This window comes from Alexandromys fortis, unplaced genomic scaffold, assembly GCF_014885135.2.
Source record: "Alexandromys fortis isolate MF-2015 unplaced genomic scaffold, M_Fortis_MF-2015_v1.1 scaffold_0, whole genome shotgun sequence".
NCBI lineage: Eukaryota > Metazoa > Chordata > Mammalia > Rodentia > Cricetidae > Alexandromys > Alexandromys fortis.
The window spans coordinates 32459697-32487559 of record NW_026067949.1 but is presented as its reverse complement, the minus strand read 5'-3'; the positions used below and the strand labels follow the sequence as shown (position 1 = coordinate 32487559).

Genomic DNA, 27863 nt, shown 5'->3' with positions numbered 1-27863 from the left:
TTTCATGTGCTTAGCGCTGCAACTGCCGACGGCCTATCTAGCTAATAAAACAAAAATAAACCTGGACCAGTGGGGTCTTCACGCACACCCACATCCACACCCTAGCATCTCCACTACCAGCCACGGGAGCCCTTGAAGACTCCTACCTGGCTCTATACCTTCACACAGCCTCGCGTACACACTACCGTTTAACATGAACTTCAGCAAGGAATCTTCCAACTCTCAGACAGGAATTTCATGAACAAAGGGCAAATGTAGAAAAAAAAAAAAAAAGAAAGAAAGAAACGAGTGTTTGAAAGGAACCGAAAATTGTCTCATACCGGCCCTCTGATTTAGTTTTTTTCCTTGTTTGTACATTTTGTGTCCGAAAGAAAACAGCTTTTCATTAATTGGGCATCAGTCCAGGCGCTTGGGCTTGGCGCTTCGCCAGCAGAGCTGTGTGAATTCAGCCCGGCAGACCAAAGCTTTGAGAGGCGGCGGCAACATCTAACCCAAGCCGGGTCCAAATAAGGAACCCCGGGGAAAGAGTCAGGGACCTGCTGCTGGGTCACTTCTCTCAGCGGCACCCTCCAAGTGATCTTGGTGGCCAAGGGGACAGAGCTGAATGAAAAGTTTCACGAGACTCTCAGAAGTCACCGCCTGAGTATCAAACCTGAATAACCGGGAGAGACGCAAGGCGGGCAGACTTTCAGTGGTTCCCGCCTGCCCACGCTGCAGGTTTTTCAGGTCCTTGCTTGAGCGTGCACTCCCAGGCGTAAATAAACGTGCGCTCAGCAGCCGCGTCAGCCAGCAGGCTATTTAAGCCAGCAGGCACCAGCACCCGCTGCTTCCAGCCCAGAGCTCGCCCAGGCGTCCACGTAAGTAGCGTTCTGAGGTTGGCCTTGAATGCGGGAAATGAATTTGTCTAGAGATGAGCCCAAAACGCTAGACTTAAAACAGCTGGGTTTTTATTTGTTTGTTTCTTTTCTGCTGGAAAATGGTTGAGATGAAAGGGGAAATGAAAATATAATGCTTACCCCCTAGTGTTCTCTCCCCTCCCATCCTCGACCCCAGGGTGGAGTCAGAGTGTTGCTGGGGTGATAAACTAGGTCTTTTGCAAAAATTGTGCGCCAGATTGTGGTGAATTTGGAGCGGGGAAGCAGAGCGGTGTTTGTTGTTGTTTACAGTTTCTTGTTTCCTTTTTCATCACCTGTGCAACTGTTATTTATCATTCCATCATTAAAATACTAATTACTGCGGCTCTACTGCCCAGCTTATTATCTGAAAATCAAACATAATATCTTGTGTTTGGTGTAGGCGGAGTGACTCTCTGGCTGGGTTTTGAACTTGCAGTGCTATATATATATATTATATATATATTACTATTTCTTGTTCTCCATATCTGTCGGTTAATAATGAAAAGAAACGCTGCACTTTGGGTTTTGCAGAAAGTAGAGGCTTGTGGATGTTGAGCTCAAAGGGGGTGTCTAGGTACTCAAGGTCAACTGTTAGGCGGAGGAAGAGTCATTGCATAAAAGGAACAGTAATCGTGTATTTTAGATGAGAAGGCCTTGAAGAGCGATGCCAACCATGTCCTGCAGCTGGTCTCAGGACAGGGCTTCTGTATCCAGGGCAGGTCCTGCAGAAGACACAGGCTGGAGAGGTGGGAGAGAGCAGGGGAAAAACGGCTCGCACATGACTAATGCTGAGAAAATGCAAGTGGGGCAAAGGAGGAGAACTGACCTTAAATCCGTAGTTCAGCTGCTTAGGTGAATGGCTCAGAGATGCAGGCATATGTGATAGCTCATGCCTGTAATCTCAGCTCTTGGTAGGCTGAGGCAGGAGGATTGCGCCGAGTTTGAGACTAGCAGAGTTTCAGAGCATGACCCTGCCTCAAATAAACAAAAACCAAGATTTGGTGATGAAGCATTAGAATGTGATAGAATTCCAGCCCACTCCCAGGTCTTTATCACCAAGGAGCCCCACCCCAACTTTTTTTTTTTTTTTTTTTTGAGACTCTGTTTCACACTATGTAGCTTTGGTTGACCGGGAACTCTCCATGCAGATCAGGCTAGCCTAGAACTCATAGAGGTCTACTTGCGTGCTGGGCTTATGTTCAACTCCAACACATTGTTTTTAAAGGTCTTTTTTAAAAATATGTTTTTACTTGAAATAGAATCCTATCACATTTCCGCTCCCTTTCCTTCCCCCAATCCCTCTTAGCTGTGCTCCCTGAACCCTTCCCATGTCCTCCCTTTGTCTTTGATTATTAACTGTCATGTAGGTGTTTGTGCACACGTGTGTATATGCACAGGCATGTATAAATGCAAACTGAGTCCTTTGGGGGGGGCGTTGAGACAGGGTTTCTCTGTGTAGCTTTGGAGCCTGTCTTGGAACTTGCTCTGTGGACTAGACTGGCCCTGAACTCATAGAGATCCACCTGCCTCTGCCTCCCGAGTGCTGGGATCAAAGGCATGCGCCACCACCACCTAGCCCAAAGCTGAGTCCATTTTGAGTCCATTTTGTTGAGGGTGTGTATGCAGTAAAAGCCTGACTTCTCTGCATTGGACAGCCAATGAGGAGTCTCATCCACATCTTGAAACACATTTTCTAGACCCCTGGGAAGTCCATGAATGCTAAATCAAGGTTGTGCCTTGATTTTTGTTTTTTATTTGCATAGAATTCTTTCTTTTTTCATTTATTCATTTATTTATATTTATTTTTCTTACCATCCCAATCAGTTCCCCTCCTCCCCTCTTTGCAGTTCCCTCCCCCACCCCACCCATCCACTGCTCCTCCACAGTTGAGCCTTTTTTTTTTTTTTTTTTTTTTTTTAAGGAGCTTAAAACTGCGGATCAAGAAGCTAGCGGATGTGTGGGGCAGGGATGATGGGCTTAAACCTTCAGCACAGCGGGCTCTCCATAGCCACCAATCTGAAGCTGAGTTACATGTTTGCAAAATTCTTGTCCTAGACAAGCTATGAGGAGAGCATTTGGGGCTGGGAGCAAGAGCAGAGATGCTAAAGGCAGTGCTAACAGAAAGGTGAGAGACAGCATGTGTTTTGTTTTGTTTTGTTCTGGCTTTTCTAGACAGGGTTTCTCTGTAGCTTTGGAGACTGTTCTGGAACTCACTCTGTAGACCAGTTTGGCCTCAAACTCACAGAGACCCGCCTGCCGAGTGTTGGGATTAGAGTGTTGGGTGGTGTGCACCACCTGGCTGAGACAGCATACGCTGTATGTGAACTCATTTGAGGTGGGATAATGCAGATCAGTGGTGGCCTTGGAGAATGGGACCAAGAAGAGGCTTGGGATATGGGGGCAGATAAGATCTGGGGGAGTGATGGATTTTTTTTTTCAATTCCCTTTTCTTCTGGTTTTTTGAAACCCAGGTTGGCTTCAAACTGACAGTGATCCTCCTGTACCATCCTCTAGAGGTTCTCCCAGGAAACATTAGGATGGGTCTGTTTATCAGTATAAAGTCAGGGCAGCCCCAGGCAAAGGTATGAGCGGGTGACATCTGTCTTCCTGATTTCGGTCATTCCTACCATCCTTCACCTCCTCCTCACACCTGTGTGGACGCAGGTGCTAGTGTGGGAGTGGGGACGGGGCCACAGGGCCCCACGGAACCTGCCCTGGCTAGCTGCCTGTGTTTAAGATAGCGTCCAATTGTGCTATTTCCAAGGTCTCCCTCTCTCAGGGATTTGTTTACCCACCTTTGGCAAACCAATTAAAGTTATGATGTTAATAGACAGTAATTACTTAATGAACCCTGGGTTATTAAATAGGTTCTAACAAGATAACCTATCTGGGAGTTCTTTCAAATGTTTTTTCTTTCTTTTCTTTCTTTTTTCTTCCTTCCTTCCTTCTTTCCTTTCTCCCTTTCCCTCTCTCTTCCTTCTGTCTTCTTCCTTTCTTTTTCTTCCTTCCTTCCTTCCTTCCTTCCTTCCTTCCTTCCTTCCTTCCTTTTCTTCCTCCCTCCCCCTCTCTCTCTTCCTTTCTCTCTTCTTTTCTTCCTTCCTTCTTTTCTTTCTCTCTCTCTCTCTCTTTTTTTTTTTTTTGCTGCTTTTGTTGTTTTGGTTGTTTGAGGCATGGTCTCATGTAACCCAGATGGCCTCATATTTCATATGTAGCTGTCTGCTTTGAACCTCCTACCCCCCAGCTCCTGAGTCCTGAAATTATAGGCTTGTGCTATCACACCAGCTTTGAAATGTTATATAAATATAATTATCATTTGAATTTTAAAGTAAGCAATTAAGAAAACCACTTTTAGGCAAAAAAAAGAATGTGTAATCTCTATTCATCAGAATTAATTCCAAATCACTGTGAGAAAGAGTGTCAAGATTATAGGTTTTTCAGTCTCATCCTATAGACACCATCGAAGACTGGGTCTTGCTAAATTGTCTTTTCTGAATTAGACAGTTCTTTGTTAAATACATTTGCTTTAGTGTGTGTAAGAAAGAAAGGGCAGGAGGAAGAGAGAGAGAGAGGACAGTAGTGGAAGCAGCAGCCTGTTCAAGGAGGACAGAGGTGAAGCGGAACTCTACCCTGAACCCCAGAAACTAGCCTCACAGAAGGTACTAGGCTGTAAGCATCAGGGCAGTAGGCCAACACTGGGGACCACTGCTATTCTGAAGCCAAAACTACTTCCTGTCCTTTCGAGTTCATGAGAAATGTTTTTAGACAAACAGTGGGTTCATAAGCTGGTCAATCATATGTGCAGAGGTGACAGGATTTCCTCCTTCGATGACTTTCCTTTCGCACCTCTCCTTCACCGTTGTTCCTGTGCAGAATGGCTCATTCAAAGGTCCCTTGGATTTTTGTCTTTAATGGCTATGGTGTGTAACCTGGATTAAGTTTTGAACACCGATGAATTCCTCAGACTTCCAAAATGCTGAGGGAATGGGGCCGTGGGTAACAGGGATGTGGCCTGTAGCCTGGAGGGGTGCACAGAGTGCCAGGCCACCCAGTTAAAGACCAGCATGGAAGAAACACCTTCCTGCCTGCTGACCCAGGGCATGCTGGTGGGCACAGGTTTGATGGGAATACAGATGACCTCCACTGCACAGACAGAGGAAGTGTGTCCTGGTGCAGATGGAGCATCCTCCCAGCTCACAGCCTCTGTATTTCAGTCGGCCCCATTGGAGGTTTGCCAGTCTAATGCTGTTGATCCCCGGGCGTATGTTGTTGAAATAGGAGCGGCGGGGCTGCGTCCCCAACACCCCAGCCGCTTGGCTAGCTCACGCCCGAAATAACAACACACAAACTGTATTCATTTAAAGAACTGCTTGGCCCATGAACTCTAGCCCTTACAGGCTAATTCTCGCACCTGGACTAGCCCATTTCTAATAATGTGTGTAAGCACCCCAAGGTGCGCTTACCAGGAAGATTCTAGCCTACATCCATCTTCATCGCGTGTGCCTCAGAGAGCAGAGCTATCGCGTCTACCCGGGAGAGCTGAGCATGGCATCTCTGCTCCAGCAGAGCTGTCGGGTCTCTCCGGGAGCAGAGCAGAGTCTGACCTCACTTCCTCTTCCGCCCAGAATTCTATTCTGTTTACTCCTCCCATCTATGTTCCAAGCCATGAGGCCAAGCAGCTGGTTTATTATAACTTAACCAATGAAATCAACAGATTGATATATGACACTCCCACATCAGTATGTGAAATTTGGAGTGGGTGACATACAACCAGGCAGGTGCAGGTTTGCCCATCCCTTTCAGCTGCCAGGAAAGTCCCTGCATCTATCCTTGGTGAGCTGTTGAATAGTCCCTCACAGGCACGAGCACAGACTAGTCCTGGCGGAAGACAGCCCAGCCCTCAGAGCAGAGAGTACTTTCTTAGCTGCAATGCTATTTTAAGACAGGAGTGAGGCCCAAAGATTAGAAGTCTTAACTGAGTTTTTAGCATGTATGTTGTGTGTGTGTATGTGGGGGGTGCATTGTCACAATGTGTATGTGTGTTGTATGTGTGTGTGTGTATGGGGGGCATGTGCATGTGCCAGTGTGCATGCGTTCATGTGTGTGTGTGTGTGTGTGTATGTGTGTGTCTGTGTGCCTAGGTCAGAAGACACCTTGGATCTGGTTCCCTCCTGCCACAAGGAGTTCTGAAGATGGAACTCAGATGGTCAGACTTGGCAGCAAGTGCCTTTGCTGGCTGAGCCATCTCGAAGGCCCACAAGGGGAGTCTAAATAACTGCGCCTTCCCTGTCTTCCCTGGCTGGAGTCATAAATTATCTGATCATCTCTGATTACAACCCATGGAAGTTCAAGAGAGCAAACTAATTTCCCTGGGATTGTAGCATTCCGCTAAGCAGGCGCAGGGACCCAGGTCTCCCAACACCGCAGAGGCACTGTACCCCTTCTCTCGGGTTCCCTGAAGGAAGCCGGGTGCTTACACTGCAAGGAGATCACTGTTCATATCAGTCAAACAAAAAGAAGTTCAGAATAAATGTAGGGGGCTCAAGGGGCTAATCCTCACAAGGTCGAGCTGCTTTGTTTCAGGTGATCACTCGTTCGTTGCCACGTTGCCACGCAGGTCGCAACGGACGTTCTATCCAAAACAGGACGTCCGTTTTACCCATCTCCATGTTTCTTTACTCTGGTGGTTTCTATAAAATGAAAACCCTGCCCGTCTGTTTACAAGTGAACCAGTCTATCCTCATATGGTGAAAACAAACAAGAAAACCCCAAGGTAGACTCCGAGTTGGTTCTGACCTTTGAGACTGTTAATCAGGAAACCAGTGACAGTCGTTCTGGATCTAGAGGGATCTAGATGGAAATTTCCTGGAGTCCTTCAGGTCGTGGCCGATCCGCTCACACAGTGCAGTCTTTGTCCACGTATTGCCACTTCCTGCCTGTGTGGCTTCTCCCTAAGGAAATTTATACAAGCGGCTCTCTCTGCCCACCTCCCTAGTCTGCTGGTGGCTGGGAGTGAAACGCTATATAAGTAAGTGATGCGGAAGCACCTGTCACCGCGTTAAGTGTCCCTCTCACTCTTCGTTCTTGGGGGTCACCCGGGAACCCCGGGAACTGTGAAGCAGGATTGAAGGGGGCAAGAGGCTCCCTTTCATTTGCTCACCCAATCCAATTCAGAGTTCAGACTGTTGAAGCTCTTCTGAGAGCCTCTAGACAACTAAACAGCCTCGGGGGCAGATCTCGATGAGGCTGCAAGAGGACCTGATGTTATTTAACTTGATTAGGAGAAGACTAAAATTCACTTAATTATGCTGTTGGAAGGCATTTGCACCAGTGGCCAGTTACTCACTTTGACCTTCAAGGAAAACAATTCAAGGTCAGGGATGGGTGTGGGCCACAGCCCAGTGGACGTTGCACGCCCCCAAGTACTCCCTGCATGCAGAGGTACGGAAAGATGCTCAAGCAAGTTCTGGAAAATACTGACCGCCGGTCTGTCGGTTGTCATGTGTCTGCCCGTTTGTTTGTCTCCTATCAAAGCATTTGTTAACTAGGGTCTGGAGAGATGGCTCAGCGGTTAAGAGCGCTGGCTGCTCTCCCAAAGGACCCAGGTTCAATTCTCAACATGCACATGGAAGCTCACAAATGTCCGTTAACTCCAGTTTCAGGGGATTCAACTATTTCTTGGGGTTTCTTTGGGAACCAGGTGCACACATAGAGGTGCAGTGGTTTTTCTGGACAAAGCAAATGACGTATTCTAAGAAATCATGTCATTCTTCAGTTTTGAGTAAAAAAAAAAATTAAATCACTTTGCCATTTAATGATTTAAAATCTGATGCCATTTGGTTGCCCAACATTGCACCTTGAGCCATTGGGAAAGCTGGGTCCGTACCCTGAATGCATATAGTGTTTATAGTTTGCAGCTCATAGACATCTCATTGACTCCTACACAAATGACGTGGGGTAGCTGGAGTAGGGTAGCAGCAGTGGAAGGTTCAGACATGGAGGTTCACAGCAAGTGTGAGCTGTCCAACGTCACACGGAGATTGAGCCACATTTCCGGAGTTCAGACTTCTTGGAGCTCCGCCCACTCTCTTTCTGCAGCCTGTCTGAACTACTCTGGGTTCAGCAGAACTTTCTAGTATATCTGTCTCCTTAGGGTTTGTGTGTGTGTGTGGTGTTAATGACTAGGCAAAATCTTTACATCTGTTGTTTGTCCCACTAGCTGAGCACAATTGAGCAACGGCTCAATTGTGGAAAAAAGTGTAACTGAGTTTCCTGGCAACAGGCAGCTGGGGGAGTTGGACTTTGGCATATTTTGGCATTGTACAGGTGCCCGTGGTGTGCCGTTTCATCATCTCCTAATCGCGGTCATAAAATAAAGATGGTAGTTGGATCATAAAAAGTAATACTTGATTAAAGCGTATTGGAACAAAGTGATAACTTCATTTTGTCAATGAGTCTTCCCTGGACTTTTCAAGATGCACAGACCATCTGGAGAAGCATCCTTGCTCGCTTTAGGCAGAGTGCAGTGACCTAAGGAAGTAGAGATAGGGCCCTTACCTCCTGATGGTCATCCATGCGCAATCTTACAGGTCCCTAACTACTGTTTCTTACCCTGTCATTTGGATTTGAGTAAAAATACTCTAGAACCCAGCACAGATTCACAAAATAAATCAATAAATCCCGGTGCCACATCTCCAGAATTACAAATGCATAACCATTTGCAAGATCAAGCAACAAGACTGAGAAGTTTTTTAGAAAGAAACTTTTTTTTTTTTTTTTTTGTCTTTTAAGATAGTGTTTCTCTGTGTAGCTTTGGAACCTGTCCTGGCACTAGCTCTTGTTGACCAGGTTGGCCTCAAACTCACGGAGGAAACTTTAATTTTTAATATTTGAAAGTGTCCAACTAGCTGCAGAATACAAGACTAGTTTATTGACTTCATTCTCTATAGCCCATGTATCATCATCACCATCATCACCATCATCTATGCCCTGGCAACGCTTGAGCATGCATGGGAAGCCCGTTTATGGCAGTTCTCCAGTTGTTGCTATCCTGGGCAGTCCTAGACACTAGTGTTATTGTCATACCCAGGTTCCACAGTCTTCCCTTATGCTGTCTACCCACCACGTATAACCTACCTGTACTGTATACGCGTTTTAGATTACCAAACTGATCTCTGTCATCCACTTTTACATCTTGATCATCCGTATACTTTCACGTGACAAACACATCACCCTACTTGCAAGCTATTGATCTAATGGAGCTAACTAATACTTTTCCATACAAATTTAATTCAAGAATTAAATGAGCAACCACATTGAGTAACACACTCCAAAACATATAAAAAAAAATTCATTAGCTGCTATTTTGGCATATTTGGGACAATTTTTTATTCATTACAAACTATAGAAAGTTGATCTGTTGCTTATTTGTGTCCATACTTGGTCATACAAATATTTTCAGCTTTAGTGATTCTCTTTAGGAAATATGAGAATTTTGTCCCGTGAAAATCTCTAATTGGTGCAGTAAACATCAAAAAAAATTTTTTAATATAATCTTTTTTTTTTTTTTTTTTTTGGTTTTTCAAGACAGGGTTTCTCTGTGGCTTTGGAGCCTGTCCTGGAACTAGCTCTGTAGACCAGGCTGGTCTCGAACTCACAGAGATCCGCCTGCCTCTGCCTCCCAAGTGCTGGGATTAAAGGTGTGCGCCACCATTGCCCGGCCATCAAAATTTTTTTTAAAGGTGAATTTGATCATTCTGTGTATTTCCCAGATGCCGTCCTTCTTTTTCCTCTGGCCTGAAGTTCCCTAAACACATGGATACCCCTAGAATTCTCAAGGATGAAGGATATGAGCCTTTATTTGTGTCTGGTGGCAGAGCTAACCCTCTTTGAGAAGCAGTGGATATTTGTAGTTGCTAAGCTTTTTAGCGTACCACACTCAGCCCCATGGCGGGCAGACACCCGGAGCCTTTCTCTTCCTCCCAGACAACGTTAGACACTGCGAAAGAAACCAACGTTCGGGAGATAGGAGGGCCCAGAACATCATCTTAGCTTTAGCCTCAGAGCTCCAGTGTTACTCTGTCTTCAATGACCTTCATCCTAATTACTGTGGCCTGCTAATCCAAACAGCAGCAGACGTGGGAAGTCCGTAGGAGCTCCTGTCCCATACCTAAATGTCACATCTGACAGACAGTAAGGGGACCAGATGCTCCGGTTTGCTTGGGATGCGTCCACTGTGGCCTGTTGTAGAGGTGCCCTTATTCCATGAGTGTTCTAGCTTAGATGATAAATTGTATTATATGTAATTTAACAGGCTGAATATGAAAAAGCACATGGTTATAGCATGTTTCATGGCCACTCAGCAGTCCTTTGGAGGAGGAATTTGGTACAAAATATTCATCAAATCAAGGCCTCTGTAGTCTTCAGACTAGGCCTCTTTCTCCCACTAGAGGCCCCAGTAAACTGTTACGAAGGAAGGCAAGGTCATTTAATATCTGTACTACTCAGAACACCAGTACTCTAGAACAGAGATCACCTCCAGATCCTCTGGTCCAAACCTTCCTTTTGTGGATGAAGACTTCATTATAATCTTGTGGAAGTGTGTGTCATCTTACACTCTTCTGAATTGTTTCGTGAGCGTCGCCACCACTGGTCACTGCTCCTTGCCTGTCTGCTCCGGCTGAGTTTTTGGACATACTTTACTTGAAGAGAAGAGAATCAAATTTCAGATAAATTAAAGGACATAGCCAAGGGGCTGGAGAGATGGCTCAGAGGTTAAGAGCACTGCTTGCTCTTCCAAAGGTCCTGAGTTCAATTCCCAGCAACCACATGATGGGAACCATCTGTAATGAGGTCTGGTGTCCTCTTCTGGCCTGCAGGCATAACGCAGAAAGAATATTGTATAATAAATAAATAAATAAATAAATAAATAAACAAACAAACAAAAACATAGCCAAGGTCCTATGAGGACTGGGTGGAGAGTTTAAAGTGGAATCCTTCTCTGGCCCCCTGCCAGTGTCCTACCCAGCACTCCGCACTAGTTAATCTTCTCACTCAGTAAGGAGGGTTTAAAGTGCATCTTCTACAATGTACCCAACCCAGATGCACAAGCATTCTGTCTGTAATGGATGCTACATGCCCTAAAGCCCCTAGCTTCTGCTTTATTCTAACTGCTGCAGACCCTTACCGGTGACTAAACTGCCCTTGTGTGATAGTGCCATTTGGTGGCATGCTAAGAGAGTGTGGCACAAAACTGCAACCTGTGCCCGTCTTTTGGATGAGGAGGAAAGGAAAATGCAGACTCCTGGCCCACCCGTCGCCTGCTGTTAGCAGTCTCAGACAACCCGTGTACACTCTCTTCCTCCCCATCCCTGCCGATCCATTCATGTCACATGACAGCTTTAAGGACACAAAACACCTGACCGTGTTTTAGGACCTTGTCTGGGTACGGGCACAATCAGAATTGTGCTATAAGCCCCCAAATCTTCAAGAGTTTCTTGCAAGTTCTATGAACATCTACACCAAAACCTCATTTCCCAAGCCAGTTTTTAATTAAAATAGTCTTTTAGAAAAACGTTTGCTTTCCAAATAAGCAAATGGCGTCACTGGGCTATTTCAGCAGGATAATTTCCTCTGATAGTTACAATCACACAGCGTTTTAGCTGTGAGCTAGCCTGGGAGTCTATCTAAGTTCATAATCTTTCTGGGGAAGACTCCTTTGAGCTCGTGAACCTCATTATAAAAGGCAGACTGCTTACTCACACAGAGGTTCCTCTCTCTCTTGCCCATTTATCTCCAAAGAGATTGGGCCAAATTCATCACTCCTTTCTCAGCTTGCTCAGGGGAGCCTAAAGCTTTATTCTGGTCTTTCACTGTTCCCAGTGCTTCATATGCAAGACCGGAACAGCTAGGCAGGCGGCAGGCTTTCAGTGAAAAGAACCCGGTGCCTGTGAGAAGAATTGGATGTTAAGGGTCAACTAATGGTCGACTCACGGCTGGAAGTCGTTCCCAGACACCCGCCCCTCTGGTGGTTTTGTTTTCTTATAACATCTTCCTGTTTTCCAAAGAGGCTATAGAAAAATCTAAACCATTGCAACACGCTTCAGGAACTTCCTGGATCGATTCAATACAAATGTACGACCTAGGGATGGACTGGTAGCAACAGATACTGAGCCCTTGTTGCTCTCCCCAAAGGTAAGCGGTCCACTCCATTCTGCTGAATGCTGCAACTCCTTCTCATTTGTACGGCACATTCGCCACCAATGTCCTCTCTCGGCTGTATCTGCACCAGGGAAAGAGGAACATGTGAAGCGGAGAAGCCGGCCTAGTTGGTGGTGTGAACTGCTCTTCCTGACTCCTCCAGTGGGCTGGGTCATGCCACAGGCACCCTGGGCATCGCCTCTCTTGTGACCCTGTGACATCACTTAGTCCTGTTTTCTCTTTTACACATAGCAAGGGTTTATCCGTTCACTCGGCTACTCAGCACAGCGGAAATATGGTGTGATAGTTAAGATTGTGGATGGAGAAGTCGGGCTTTCTGCGTTTGAGGCTCCATTCTGCCCCCCAAAACCTTGAGATCTGAAGCGTCTGCCTCCACTTCCAACCTTGCTGTAGAATTGTTGGAATTAAGATACACGTCACCCCATCAGCCTTTGGTGTAAAAAGTGGGTTCTGGGGCTAGGACTGAAAAGTCTTCAGTCTTGTGTTGATAGCCTTTTCCACCTCCCTGGCCTCCTCTTCCATCCTATGAATATAGTCTCATGGATAAAAGGGAAGAAAGAGAAAGCAAGGAAATGGTGGGGAGGAATGAGCAGAAATTCATTTTTTTAATGTGGCAGGACCAACAAGGAAGCACAAAGCGATGTGCTCTGTGCAGAAGGCTCACTGCAGATGAGAGGCCCACCCCGCCCGTCAGTGTCCAGATCTTCCAGCAACATCCTCTCGCAACGAGGCTACATCCTCAGCATTTGACTTTTAAAGAAAGGTTCCAGTGTCCACCGCTGGGCTTTCCCATTCCATGGAGATTAAAAGGGAGGGATTGTAACCCAGAAAAAGTCAGACAGAAACGGTCTTTCCAGGTGTCTAGCCAGGAGATCCCTAGTTCTCACGCATTGAAGAGCAGCAGCGCATCACACAAGAAACACTGAATTGTTGTGAGTAAGTGCGTTTGAACACAGCATGGAGGGTAAGGTATCTACCCTCTAGTGTATCTCCTCCTCACAGGAGTGAGCAAAGTGAGCTCTCTAATGCTTAGCATTTGAGATTGCAGGGTATTTGATGGTTTTTATTTTCCTATATTAATCAAATTTCATTTTGAAATGTGTGTGTGTACATTTGCACATCTGTGTATGCACATTTTCATGTGTGAGCACAAGTATGTGTGTGCATACGTGTGTGTGTGTGTGTGTGCCTGTGTGCGCAGTGTACATACACACATGGGGAGGTCAGAGGACAATCTTGGGTTTCATTCTTCAGGTACTTCCCATCTTTGAGACGGTGTTTCTCACAGTCCTGGAACTTCACCAAGTAAATTAGAAGAGCTGGCCAGCAATCTTAACAGGGATCTGCGCGTCTCCTCCTCCCATCTTGCCGTTGCTATAGGATCATAAATGTTTGCTACCACATCTGGCTTTTTACATGGGTTCTGGGGATTTGAACTCAGGCCCTCAAACTTGGCAGCAAGCACTTTTCCAAAAGAGGCATCTTGCCATTTTGTCCTTAATTCTGCTCCATTTCCTAGAGCAGCAGGATTACTAAGGCAAGAAGAGAGGAGAGCAACGTAGGGAGAAATATTGGGAAACAACGGACTGGATCAAAAGCAGTTCAGGATCTTTATGAAAGCTCAGAACGTGCAGAACTAAAAAGAGAAGGCAACGCTTCCTATTTTTAAGACCTGGATTACTCCTTGACAGATGCCCAGTTCTGTGGCGGGGTGAAAATATCAGAACCCCAGCATGATGTCACCTCTGCCAGGCAAAGCTTGCAGGAATGAGGCTCTTGGTTGTGGGGGCCCATGTGTGACTTAGTTTCCATCTGGAGTCCATTCTGACTTATAAGTCATTTGAGTTCAAGCTTGCCTGCTCTACTTTGTCCAGTAACCTTGAGGGCTGTGAGAGACTTCTGATTTAGCCCATGAGAAAAGAACACTCTATCGAGTAGACTGTATACTGATGACAAACCCCAGGAACATCAAGATAGAAAGTAAAGCTGCTTCTTAGCAGCAAGCACATGATGAAGAGGAGGCTGCTCAGTCAAGGACAGGAATGGTCTTGTGGTTAGATACTGACTGAACGTCTTGCCAAACTTTATTTTGCTTTTGTATATACGTAAGTCCCGAAATAAACTGCTTGGTTTGACCGTCGGCTGCCGGACAGACCTCTGGATTCTATCCTGTCTTCTACCTCAGCTTCCTTCATCTGACTTTCCTTTGGCTTTGAGGATCCCCACTCCAGGAACCCTCACTGACTTTGTAGGAGCGGGCTCCTACTCTTGGTCTGGTTACTGGCAACCAGTTGGTATAGCATGGATTCGGGTGAAGTGGGCATTTCAATCCTTTAGTCTTGAGCCACACGAAGCATGTTCCAGAATAGTATGCTTGCATGCATGCCTGTCAGTGTGAATTGGTGGCTCTGCCTGTGTTGTCGCTGTCAAACTGGCCAAACACACATACGTGAATATACTTACAGAACATACCTCAACTTCTTCACCTGTCACACGGTGTCAGGACAAGGCTTTAGAGGAGTATATTCCATCGCTTCTGTTGACTAATGTCAAGTAAAACACACGGAGTTTTGAAGGAGAGGCATAGAAGTCCGCATGGATGTCATCCCGGAAGCCAAGGGAGCGAAGCTAGAGCGACCACAGCAGGTCAGCAATGGCCTAGGCCACTTTGGCAAGGACCTTCAGTCCTCACCACCCTAATTCCTCCCCCAAGGCGAAGATGGGTGATTAAGTCAAAGACTCAAGTGGGTGATGCAGCGAAAGCCTGGGGCTTGTGAGAACCAGGCAGCACAAGGAGAACATATTTAGAGGCATGAACCAACCTTGATGCTCATGAAGTCAGAAGCTGCCCTTTCTCCTTCCTGCAGCTAAAATAAAAGACAGAATTTTCAGCCCTCCCCTGACCCTGTAGACAAGTTAGTTAACGTTTTTTTTGATTGCAGAACATGGCCGATTCCATTGTGGTTTCAAAAAGAGCGTTTTGAGAGAAATTAAAATGCCAAAGAAAAGCCAGAGCTCAGCATACGGTCATACAGATACACCACAAAGTGTCCGCAGCTCAGCACATGGTGATCACCATACAGACACACCACACAGTGTCCACAGCTCAGCACACGGTCATCAAATACACCATACAGTGTCCACAGCTCAGCACACGGTCATCAAATACACCACACAGTGTCCACAGCTCAGCACACGGTGATCACCATACAGGTACACCAAACAGACACACCACACAGTGTCCACAGCTCAGCACATGGTGATCGCTGTACAGATACACCACACATCCACAGTTATAATCTCTCCCCACTTTGTAGTCTGTCCATCGCCCTTCCTCTTTCCCATTCATCACTTAGTGTCCACCTGGAGACTGGTAGTTCCTTGGCGTGTGTGTGGGGGAGGGTGGTTAACTGACTAACCCATTTTAAGGGCAAAATCAAGTTTTGGGGTCCAAGAGCTCTGGAGAAGCAAAATAATCAGGCTTTCAGCACGCCACAGACGGGAGTTCCTAGTGATTAGCTTTCTACCCATTTTTCAGCATTGTTCCAGTGACCAGGGGAAGCAACTAAGCTAACTTGGAGACCAAATCCAAGCTCTAAAAAAAGAAAATACTTCAAATCCCGTTATGGGCTGGAACAGGAAATACTTTTACACAGCAAACAGTAATCAGATGGGGCCTTTCACCCTAAGAGGTCACACAAGCAGGGGATGAAAATAGCTTGAAGGGTTTTGAATGGCCGTCACAGAGGGCAGGAGCACACAGCTCCGGGAGAGATTAAGGTTGACAACGCAGTTGGTGCTGAGGCAGGGAATTGGGATGCGGCTGCCATTCAAATGAGAGTTTTACTGGAGAGCTTTGCCAAGAAATGTTGATGTTACCCTGTAAAGAGAAACACTGTAAGCCAACAGGTCCAGACCTCGTAATCACTGAAAGAACTCCCCTAGCAGGGCTGCAGATGGCATGGACGAGAATGTTCAGCCCCTAGCACTGCCAAAGAAATAAAATTCTCTTTAAAAACTTAAAACTTATCTTTCAAACTTGTTTCCCTAAAACTATCTCAGCTTACCCATCTCCTCGAATGTTAAGGGGACGCGCAGCCAAGAAGAGGTAGGTAAGCCGTGGAACTTTCTAAACGCATACAGTTAATTCCAGTGGTTAAATTGCAAGATACGAGAGTAGTTGAAATGCTGTCCTTCTCTCTCTCTCCCACTCTAGGTTCCTAAAATGTGGTTCTCATTCAGGAGGCGAGGAGTGGGCCTAGACACAGCCACTGATGATCCTAAGACTCAGCAGGGCTTGGCTTGACGGCCACAGCTCTTAGCTCAAGGACAGTAATAAGGAGGTGTCTATGTAAAAGAATACCTCTTCAGGCGTGTCTATCATGGGTGCCAGAATGTAGGGGCAGATCCGTTAGGGCTAGAGATAGGACGACCTAGGACCTTGCACATGCTAGGTTCTACCCACTGAGATTTAACTCAAATATCTCAGTCACTGTTCTATGCTATGTAGAGACACCATCGCCAAGGCAACATATATATAAGATAGCATTTAGTCGAGGGCTTGCTTCCAGTTTCAGAGGGTTAATTCCTGAGCATCAAGGCCAGGAATGCGGCAGCAGGCATGGCACTGGAACAGTAGCTGGGAGCTTTCATCCAGGTGGCAGGTGGAAGGCCGGCAGGCAGGGAGCACAGGCTGGGCCTGGTGTTGGCCCACACCCGGTGGTCCACCTCCTGGGGAAAGGCCTAATCCTAATCCTTCATTGGAGCCAAACATCTGTATCTCTGAGCCTATGGGGGCCATCTTCATCAGAACCCCTACACAGAGTCTTCCTTTTCGTCAGTTTCTAAGAGATACTGAAAGTTTGGATGAGCCTCCTTTGACCTTCTGTGGAGCAAATGGTCAAGTAACCAACAAATAGGAGGAGACCCAACCTTCTAAAGCAGATACCTTCACTTCTCCTGGAGGAGGAGCCAGGTACCATTGTTTTTTCACTCGAAAAGATAAAATGTTTCCAGAACCAATTACTTTTAGGAAGTTCTCGTGAACACAACAAAAATACAGGCAAGGAAAACTGGGAAATATCCCGAATGAATGATCCACCTCACACAGTTGGTAGGTAGCAGGCTCATCCACATGCATAACCAGGACGTACACCACACACACACACACACACACACACACACACACACACACACACTCAGGAGGTGGAGTCAGGAGGCTCAGAAGTTCAAAAATCATAAAAAGCTATATAGAAAGCTTGGGACCCTGTCTTAAGGGGTGGGGGAAAGAATTCACCCGCTTTTCCACTGTGGCCGACTCCCGGGGAATCTCTTTCTCTACTGATTCGGTGTGAGTGGCTTAACCGAGAGGTCATAATTCTGGGGGAGGGAGGAGATAAAAGGTGGCCAACGCTACTCAGTTTGCAGCACTCTGTGTGAGCCACTTAGTGTAGGTGGATGTGCAAAACAAAGGACCATGGGCTCGTGGACCCACACAACCGCCGGCCCAGGCTTTGGAACTGATTTAAGAAAAAAGCCAGCTGTTTTCATTTAACCTCTCGGGAAAGAGGCTTGTGCAATGACTTCGCCACCCACAGAAGAAAAATACAATGACAGGACAAATTGCTCTTCAAAGTGTTTCATAAGAGGTGGACAACCGCAACCGTGAAATTGGTGTTGAGATTAAATGATCAGCAGCGTCGAAACCATTCTTAGTTGTCCGTATCTGACGTTGTTTAGACTATCTTCAGAGAAACTTCTCAAGAGTTTCCTTAGAGAGAGAGAGAGAGAGAGAGAGAGAGAGAGAGAGAGAGAGAGAGAGAAGCAAAAGCAAACATTTACCAACAAGAGAGTAATGAAATAATAGTGCCTGCGCTCTGCCGAGCAGTAACAAATCCATCTGACGGTAGATCTCTTTCATCCCCATGGCTAGAAACCAAGTACACTTGTTTAGTGTACCTTGGAGAGGTACAGGTGCAGTCCGAGGACCGTCCCACCTGTATCCTTAGCAGTCAGCAATGGTTCTGCCGACTAACCCTAGCAATCCTTCGAAGTCAATCACCCCTGTCACCACGTGATCCCACGGAGGCATGTTAGCAGCCTACGGTTAGATAGCAGCAGTTTCAAAAAAGACAGGAAAGCGTGTGGGTAATTCTGAATGGGGTTCGCAGTGTGATATTTCTGGAGGCCCAAGGATTCCACAAGGCAGCAACAGGGGTTCTGGGGGAAGAGCCAGCAGGACCGGAAATCATTCCAGGGCAAGAAGTAAGCCCAGAGGCAGCGTTGCCCTTGCTGTGTTCTTTTGGTTGGCAGCTTGAACAGTGGTGGGTTACTTCACTGGACGGCTTTGGCTGGGATTAGTGTCTAACTAGAAACACACCCGCTGAACGTGGCAACAAGCCCTCCTTGCACTCACACTGTTACCCTCCTACCTTCCTCCCACTAAACTGAAGACAGCCTGGCTTACTGAAAAGAGGCTCGCAAAACACCGGCCTTGAGCCAATGCTCAGTGTGTGGTTATGGTCGGAAATGGGCAGAGCTCTGGGTTCCCTGCCTCGATGTCCCTGGCTGTGAGGAGATAACTTTCTAGAGAGAGAGAGAGAGAGAGAGAGAGAGAGAGAGAGAGAGAGAGAGAGAGAGAGAGAGAGAGTGTGTCATAGGTGCAGGGAGGCTCCGTGCTAATGGGGGAGGCATTGCTGACCTGACAGACCCCGATTACCTCGGTACAGAGGCTTGGTACACATTTTGACTTGAGGAACATCCAGTTGCTGGATTTGATGATGATTTGATGGTGATCTGGCAAGTGGTTTGAACCCCAGTCCCACTTAGTTGAAAGGCTTCTCGTCCTGTCTGAAACCTCCTCAAGGGAACTAGAGGAGGGGTAAAGGCAATTATTCAGGAAGTAGGGAGTATAGGTCACATGTGAAAAGGTCTAAGCGCTGGGCACATTATCCAGGTAGCTCACCGCAGGCACAAACCACATCCTAACCCACTCACGACTCTGCTGAGGACTTTGAGGGTGATTTGCGTCCCACGCTGCTGCTTTGTCAAGCCTGTATGAAATTGACAGCGGAGAATATCTTGAAGTTCAACGTTCTCTACCTCCCAGTCTTCAACCCCGTGGCACAGGACGGGGGCAGGGGAGGGGGGGTACCTCGGTCAGTTTTCTTAGCCTGGAGTCTGAAGCTACATAGATGGGGAGGGGACACAGCAAGAAGGTCACACCCCAATCTGCCAGCAATATTTGTCTTAAAAGTGAAGACGCGTAAGAGACCTTGAGGTCTGAGGTGAACCTGTTTTTCTTTGAGGAAGTCCGAGGTTTTAAATAACAGTTTATTTTGATCCTGCATAATTGTGTAAGTTTTTAAAGTCACCACCCTCAACACAGGGCAGCACAGTGGGGTGGGCTCTTGGGAGGGGGGGGCTGGCAATAGCAAGACGGGTTCACAGCTTAGGTTAAAAAGTTGCCAGCAAAGTGGGCAAAGGTGGTTGCAGCAGTCCCTGGCAAGGCACGCAGGTGGCTCAGCCTTCTCCATTCATTCCAACACCCCAAAGTAAGTCATTATCTTTGTAGTTTCATTTCCACATCTGTAAACTGGAAAGATCTTTAAAGCGTCATCTAAAATTTTATAGCTGTAATTTGTGACTATGTGAGCAATTTAACTTTCCCGCTATAATTTTAATGTACTTCAGATTTTTTTTTACAGTATGAGTTATTTTTGTAATCAGGAAAAAAAGTAAATGTCTATTGGTGTTATTCGTTTTTAAAAATGTACGGTCTCCATTTTCCCAACTTGTACTGTGGGCGTCTCTTCCTCCAAAGTGTGCGGTGCCCAGCGCTCCCTGGCAAGGCCCCCACGTGCTAGCTAGCTGTGGAGGCGGGGTGCGCGGCCTGGGAGGCGTGCCCAGGGGCCGGGAGCCCTGCCCCGCGTGTGTCCTAGGTCCCCAGGGCAGCTCCGGATCAGCTCCGGATCTCCAGAGGCAGCTCAGCTCTTGAGGCGCTTCCTTTGCTGTCCCCTCCGAGAGGCAGCCCGAAGTCGTCTTCATCCTCCTCTCCATCCTTTGCTAGGTTGGGGACCGTGCCGAGAGGCTGGGAACTTGCTCTGTAGTCCGTCCTCCGGGTCCCCGGGGAGGGCGCCCGCGAGCCCCGCAGTCCGCAGCTCGCCGGGGATGGGGCGGAGGGGGGCTCGGTGGGACCCCGGGAGGGGACAGGCCGGCCTCGCTCACCCGGCGCTTCTTCTTCCCCCGCAGCCGCGCCAGAACCATGTCAGCAGAGACCACGACCGGCCCCACGGAGGACCAGGTGGAGATCCTGGAATACAACTTCAACAAGGTCAACAAGCATCCCGACCCCACCACGCTGTGCCTCATCGCCGCCGAGGCGGGCCTCACGGAGGAGGAGACGCAGGTAAGTCCCCAAGCCTAGCGCGTCCCCGGGGACTGTCGGGTCTCCGCGCCTCTCGCCGGCCTCCACTGCGTGGATCCCACTCCATGTATCACTCCGCAGTTCCCTGGGCGCCCAGTGCATCTCCACCCCAAAACCCAACCCACCACCACTTACTTTCCTTCTGACTTTCCATTGCCTCCCAGAACCGGAACCATACTCTCTTCTCTCACGGTTGGAGCATTTCACTTGCTGTGTGCGCTTTCAGTTTCCCAGCTCAGTAACTCCCGGCTCTGTGCTGGAGATCTTCAGGAAGGTTTGTTTTCATCAGGGGTGTCACAGTTGGAAGGGACTTTGGCGATCAGCTATAAATTCAGCCCTTGGGTTTGTCAAAAGGAGGAACCTAAGGCGGGGGTGGCAGGCACCTGCCAGGATTTGTAAATCGCTCTTCCCGCTGCATGCCTCTCGGCTACACAACCTAACTGGCACGTTGCCGTGGTTCGGTCTGGGTTTTGTTGTCGTTCTATTAATCCCCTGGTTCCGAGGCTTAGAGGCTTTCCCCGGAGTTTTCCAAGAAGGTAGCCCGCTGACGTTATGCTGCACAACCCCCTAGAGTGACGATAACGTGTCTGTTTGTTAAAGGTTTCCTTGTAATCCGACTAATCCTGAAAATTGCTTAAGGTAGAGAATGCAGCGCCGCCTGGCGTAGTGTTGGAGCAGTTAGCCGACTTTCCCTGCCTAGTTTCGTCTAAACTCTGACTTCTCTTTTCTCTTTGGTCACGGGAAGATGATTTGCTCTGCAGATAAACCGATCCTGCCTTCCTCAAAGCACTTCACGCCTCTCAATGCTACGCTGAAACTGGGATGTTCGTTTTCCCTTCCAGTTTAGTAGGCGGAAGAAGGAGGGGCTTTGTCCTCCCTTCACCCTGCTCAGTTGAAGCTTAAAACCTTGTAATGAGGGCTCTCTGGTATCCTGGGACCAAAATCCGGAGCCTCAAGCCCTAGATGATCTTTAATAAGCCCGGGGCAACAAGGAAAATTTACCCATATGTAATCCTTCCAGTCCCAGATCAAATAGAATCAGAATCAGAACCCAGTAGAAGATGATGGTTTATTGTAATCCAAGTCTAAAAGCTCCTGTGTCTTGGGGCCCCTGGAAAGACAAGCTGTTGAAGTATTAGCGGTTTAAAATCCATGCTGTATTTAGTGATCACAAAGATGTCTTGGGTTTTAAGAACTAGGCTATTAGATATCATGCACACAGTACCAATTAGGGACCTAACCCTGGAGTCTCTTCAACCTGCAAAGCAGAATAGTCATGTTTGTCTGTATTTACCATCATGTGCGCATGTGTGCTGCTGGAGATGGATGCTAAGGCCTTGAACATGCTAAGCATGGCCTGTACCTCTGAGCTGGGCCACCTGCCCCATGCTGACCTTTGGAGCAATAAATACCTGGCGTGTTTTGTTTCAGATACTTGCTGAGTGTAACCCCACTTATCTTGTCACCTGTGAGCTCAGGAAAGGAACCGGGGCACGGGAAGCTGACGTTGCTAAAACTGCAACAGTCTGGTTCCATGCTTAGACCCTGGGCCTCTGTCCTCTACGACCTCCACAGAGGAGGGCTGGAAACAGCTGTACGTGGTGACATGGGAAGGAAGGACAGAAAGGTCAGCTTACCTGTGCATTAAGCAATGGGCATTCCAGGCTATTGCTAACCTTTCCTCCAGATCTCTCTGCTATTAAAGAATTGCAATGAAATCCAGCAGGAGCTGAAAGAAAGGGCATCTGCCTTTTAGTGCTTGAGACCAACAAATGCAGAAATTCGCGTGACAGGGATCTCAGCCCATGGTAGTTCTACTGTCTCACCTCACCTGCCATCCTCAAATGCACAAATGGTGCAGCCAGCCCAACAAGAGTGGGGTGTGGATGAGTGAGCCTCATGGGAGGGCCTGGCTTCCTCTTCCTGCCACGGGCCAACACCTTCTTCCTGCAGAGGCCTGCTTGCCCTCATCTTCCTGTCTAGACCTGCAGGGAAGTACCTGGAACCGGGAGCTCAGAGTCTCAGCAGGAGGCTTCTGAAGGAGGCTTCTGCTTGCCCTGTCATTTCTGGTTGGACTGGGTCCCATCTCTCCATCCTTTCACCAGCTTCAGCCTACTGGTTGTCTATTCTTCCCTAACATTTACATTTTAAAGATGTCCTCTACGAAAAGAAAAGTGTCTTCTGCAGACACAAAGTCCAGTGCTGAGACTGCAAGCTAAGACAATTGCCTTTGTCTGTAGGAGGTCTTTAGGGATGCTTCAGAGACCTCTGTGGAGGCCAGCGCTTGCTGGTTCTCCCCTATCTGATGCCTGCTGTCGGCACAGCCCCTGCCTCTCTTCTTCACTAGTATGGTCCTCTCCCAGCCAAAACGATATTCATCACAGATGCCAGATCCCATCCTGACACCAGCCATCTCCAGAGATAGAATCAGGCCCCTTCCCCCTTTATAGGGAGTGAGACAGACAGGGTCTTCCTCTGTAGTCCAACCTGGCCATGAACTCACAATCCTCCTGCCTCAGCTGCTGACTGCTGGGATTACAGACAGGTATCATGATATCCAGCATCACATTCTTTCCCTAAACCAAGTGTTGTTAGTAACAGAGAAATACACACGATCCACTCTTGAGAGGGCGTTACTGATTCACACTGTGGGACATTTTAGCGAAGGCGAGAAAGACCAGAATGCGGAAGCACTCTGGCTGGGGACCTTTGTAGACCTCTTTTTCTCCCCTCCCCAACCCTGCATGAAATGGGTGCTATACCAACATCCTAATAAGGTGTGAGGGAGGCACTTCTCAGAACGTGGTGTGAAAAGCCAGTCCTGGTGTTCGTGAGTCACCGGTGCAGCTGCAGACCTTGTAACAATCCCACTATCAAACCGAGTTCTAGGAAGCCAGTGTGCAGCAAGGGCCTTGTGGTGAGAGGCCTTCTTTAATTGCTTTTGTTGGGATCCATGGAATGTTTCTCATTCCTCTGTATATCTGCTGCATTTAAGTTAAATGAAATCCTACAGAATCCTACTCCCTGTGGCTTTTACTGTATGGAAGTCAGTGTAAAGGGGCCTGGGAACACTGCTTCATTTTCACCCCGAGAGGCCGGAATGGTACAGTCATCTTCACACACACTTGCGCGCGCGCGCACACACACACAAGTACAGTGTAGCTGGCATTGCTTCTTGAGGAAGTTCCCAGTGTTTTTATCTTTTTGGTGTTCTGGGCTTGTTCCCAGGATCCAGTGTTTTCAGTTGTTGCAAGCAGTGGGCTAAGACCTCTAAAGGTCTCGCTCTGAAAAGAACGAAATGCTAGTTGTTAGAGAAAAGGACAAGAACAATGTTGTTTTGCCCTGACCCCTCCCAACCCCGGTATCCAATTATCATCTGTTCACCCAGAGTAAATAAATTTCCATCAGTGAGCCGGGGTAATGAGAGCACCCATTCATGGCAAACAAGGGATGGATGTCTTTCCCGGGGGATGGCTGAAACAAAGAAGAGGGAAAGAGACAAAGCCAGGTGGAAAATTAGGATTTATGGGAGTCAGGAGATACAAGATCCAGAGCTAGACAGAAAAGGAGCCAGCAAGAGACTGTGTGTTTTGTTACCAGCAACTAGTTTGCTGGATTATGATGTATAACCTGCATGGGCAATCTCTCTCTCTTTCTCTCCCTCTCCTTCCCTCCTTCTTACCTACGTATCTACCCATTCTTTCTATCTATCTATCTATCTATCTATCTATCTATCTATCTATCTATCTATCAATCATCTATCTACTTACCTACCTACCTATTTAATCTATCTATCCAGCCATCCATCTATCTATCCATCTACTTACCTACCTACCTACCTACCTACCTAATCTTTTTCTCTCTCTGTCTCTCTCTTTCTCTCCCTCTTCCTCCCTCCTTCTTATCTATCTATCTATCTATCTATCTATCTATCTATCTATCTATCTATCTATCATCTATCCTTCTACCTATCATCTATCTACTTACCTACCTACCTAATCTCTCTCTCTCTCTCTCTCTCTCTCTCTCTCTCTCTCTCTCTCCCTTCAGAAAGCAGCAGCTGAGCTTTTCTCACACCTCTTCCCATCTTTCAGTACCAGAGCTTAATTTGTTAAGCATTTAGATTGATCCTTGCAAATTCACAAATGTGGTTCAGGTGGAAGCTATTTTGGGTAATGACCCATCACTACTCTGCATGTGAAGATGCGGGGGTGGGGTGGGGCTTTTTTGAATGAGGCCAGCTTAACCACTTTGTCTTAAATGAGTCCTGATAGAAAGTGTGGGTTTTTTCTCTCTTCTAGGTTTTAATTAGTCTTGAAAATGCTGCCTTTTATGCAGCTCTGGTTCCTGGAACCCCCACAGTTACCTCATTAATGAGGTAACTCATTCTGCTCTCAGAGCAGACCCAGGCTTGACCGAGCACACACACAGACTACAACAAGAGAATGTGCCCACTAGTCACAATCAGAGTTGGGGTCAAGCCCTGTCACATAAGCCCTCTCTTCTCCTTAAGATTAGGTATGCCCACGGGGATGGGGTTCATTTGGTAGGATGCTTGCCTAGCGTGCTCAGGCCATAGGTTCCTTCTTCAGCACTGACTAAACCAGGCACGGGGAACACCAAGTGTTTGGGAGGTAGAAGCAGGAGGATCAGATGTTCAAGCTCTCCAGATACATAATGGATTCAAGGACAGGCTGTGCAACTTGGGCCTGTTTCAAAAGCAATAACAGGAAAAGAAAGGGAAAAAATAAAATAAATAATACAGAGAGAGAGAAAAGAAAGAGTAGTACCCCAGAGTGAAATGAGACATATGGGGAACGAGTGCCCTAGAGAAGGCTTCCTTCTGGTGGTTCCCCCCCCCCTTCACCCTTTGCTTTCTATTGATGTTCTCTGCTGCCACCCCCCGGGATAAGGGTGGAGAGACAATTGGTCCTGGTAGAGGGAGGAGGCAGAGGCTCAGCAGGTGAACCGCAGCTGGAGAGAGTGAGCCCTGACCCATCCACGCATGCACACACGCACGCACGCACGTGCACATGTGTAGGCTGTAAAGCAGTGTGCTGGGAGCCCTTCTCCATCCTGAAGCCTTCGGCCCTTGCCTGAGTGACAGCCTGCCCCCAGCTTGTCAGCGGCTCTGCCGTCCTGTGGTTCACATCCTTTCTTCTGATCTTGGGCTCTTTAGATCTCAGGAGAGACCAGCTTTTCTCCAACAGGGCCCAGCCTACTTGTGAGGCTGAACATGAACGCTGAATAAATGTTTCTTACTGGGGTCAGCCCACCCCAGAGCAGCTGAATTACCGCTCTACCCTCTCTCCTTCCTTTGGTGGCCTGTCTGCCTCCTTACCCCTAGACTAGGTAATGGAGACCACCAAAGCTTACCTCTCTGTTCGCAGATGAGCTGACCGACTGGCTCTGTTCCTAGGAACTTCTTGCAGGCAGTCAGTGCCAGTAGAGTTGATCATTGGCTCCACCTGCAATGCTCACCTATGCCAGCATCTTGATGGATTAGATCTGCGCCGTGTAATCTGACCATTACCCGTGTCCTCCATGACACGGGAGGTGCAGGGTCAGGAGAAAACTGCGTGCTGTGTCCTTCCAAGGAGAGAAGCCTGCTGCTTCTGTTTTCTCAATAGTGCCTTTCAAAGCTGGTTTCTTCAAATCCCAGTTTCCTTCCGAACCCCTGGTTCAGACCTTGCCCCCCAGCAGTTTTAATTTCGTTGTCTCCATGGCCCTCAGTCTGAAGTGATGTTGTAAAGGCTGCCAGTTCGTGAAAAGTGTGCCGCCCTGCCTTACAGCTTACAGGAACCTTGTGGGCCACCCTTAGTACCATCCCAGAAGCCTCCCCAGAATTACGACTGACAATATTTGAGTGACACTGAGCTGGATAGCTATGAGTCCTGGATAAACCCACCTTCTCTCACCGCTCAGAGGTCCACTCCATGGATTCCTAAGAAGAGTGGTCCAAGCTTGCCTAGTGCTTATGAGTTATGAGTCGTTTATTGAACAAAATCTTATCAGATACTACTAAGGAGCAAAGCCCAGGTTGACATCGGCAGCCATCATGAGATATCGAACCCAGAGACTAGAAAACTCTGGGGGCATCAAGGAGTTGTTTCAGCTTCTATTCTCTCATCAAACGTTGATTAATTGGTTACATCTCGAGACTTTGTGGGGGGGGGGGAGGGGTAAGATGCAATGATGATAAGATGAAAACAGGCTTGGTGTTCGTGGATCCTTCTAGAAGAGTGTGTATGCAGGCAATTAAGGTAATGCAAGTCCTACGAGGTTAGCAAAACAGAAAATAAGGAGAACCAGAGAGAGAGAGAGAGAGAGAGAGAGAGAGAGAGAGAGAGAGAGAGAGAGAGAGAGAGAGAGATGGAGACTATGTGGCATGCACAGATTTCCCGGGGCAGGCACGGTTGGGGTCGTGCTGAGAGAACCACCCCCACGGGCCTTGCTTCTCTCCTTCTCAATTGGGCCACACAGACTACCCTTAGCCATGAAGTAGACATTTCAGTTTTTCAGTACATAACAGGTAATTCTTCACGTTTCTTTCTTTCAGAAATGGTTTAAGCAGCGCCTGGCCCAGTGGCGGCGGTCAGAAGGCTTGCCCTCCGAGTGCAGGTCTGTCACAGATTAGGGAGCCAGCGGCACCTGCAGCCTCCCTGGCTCTCCTGAACTCCGCCTGCGGCTCCTCACCTGGCCTTACCCAGGCTCTTTCGATGTTTCAGTGCAGGGTTGAATGTCCCATCGTTGGCTGGCCTGCTATTTAATACAATGTGTGTGGTTTTTTTTTTTTTTAAATGTATATAACTAAAAAAGAAAATAACAGGAAGCTAAATGCAGTTCTGTGTAAAGCGATGGCTTGGCTGGGGAAGGGGCGAGGCTTGCATTTCCCTTTGGATTTCAATGAAAGACGCTGTGGAATGGTTTTCTGTCTGCGTTCCGTCAGTAGCGATTCACGTGTACCATTCGTTTCCGAGCCACCAGGCTTCTACGGAAAAGCTATCAGAACAGGCAGGGAAGACTTCTCCCAAATTCACCCCCCCCCTCCCTGTGCCTTTCCCCTCTGTTTCACTGAGTTCACTGGTAATCGGATGAGCACACGGGTGTGTTGTCAAAGTTCCTGTGTTACCTCGGAAAGAACCCTAAGCTAGCAGCTTCAGACCCCAAGTGGCAGAAAAGCAAGTAGCTAAGAAAAAAAAATTACAGAGTCTGGAGTTTACCTTATTTAAATGAATTTGTTAAGTTTATTTTGCTGAATAAAATGAACTGCTTTTTGTCTCAAAAATGATATTCTAAATAAAAGAGTTTTTGTTGAAAATTCA

The 27863-nt window shown here is 47.5% G+C and overlaps 1 protein-coding gene and 1 long non-coding RNA gene across 3 annotated transcripts; one reads left to right on the top strand and one right to left on the bottom strand.

Moving 5' to 3' along the window:
- Window positions 1-490: 490 nt before the first annotated feature.
- Hopx (HOP homeobox) lies at window positions 491-27863 on the top strand. Of its 2 annotated transcripts, none has more exons than XM_050150269.1 (3): window positions 491-857; window positions 20364-20520; window positions 27098-27863. In XM_050150269.1, exons 2-3 carry the CDS (start codon window positions 20377-20379, stop codon window positions 27173-27175), a joined length of 222 nt encoding a protein of 73 aa, XP_050006226.1. In that variant the 5' UTR covers window positions 491-857; window positions 20364-20376; the 3' UTR covers window positions 27176-27863. The 2 variants fall into 2 exon arrangements, with proteins under 2 accessions (XP_050006226.1, XP_050006225.1); XM_050150268.1 differs by lacking the exon at window positions 491-857 and adding an exon at window positions 19897-20181.
- Window positions 1384-5623, bottom strand: LOC126506585 (uncharacterized). Its single transcript, XR_007593261.1, has 3 exons — window positions 5357-5623; window positions 1723-1867; window positions 1384-1634 (listed from the first exon to the last, which is right to left on the bottom strand). It is a non-coding gene; the product is annotated as an uncharacterized lncRNA (long non-coding RNA).

What these genes read in the sequence shown, in the direction of transcription:
- Hopx (XM_050150269.1), top strand. Translation starts at nt 20,377, where the DNA reads ATGTCAGCAGAGACCACGACCGGCCCCACGGAGGACCAGGTGGAGATC. An exon ending in TCACGGAGGAGGAGACGCAG is followed by an intron (nt 20,521 to 27,097) that starts GTAAGTCCCCAA and finishes TCTTTCTTTCAG; the next exon opens with AAATGGTTTAAGCAGCGCCT.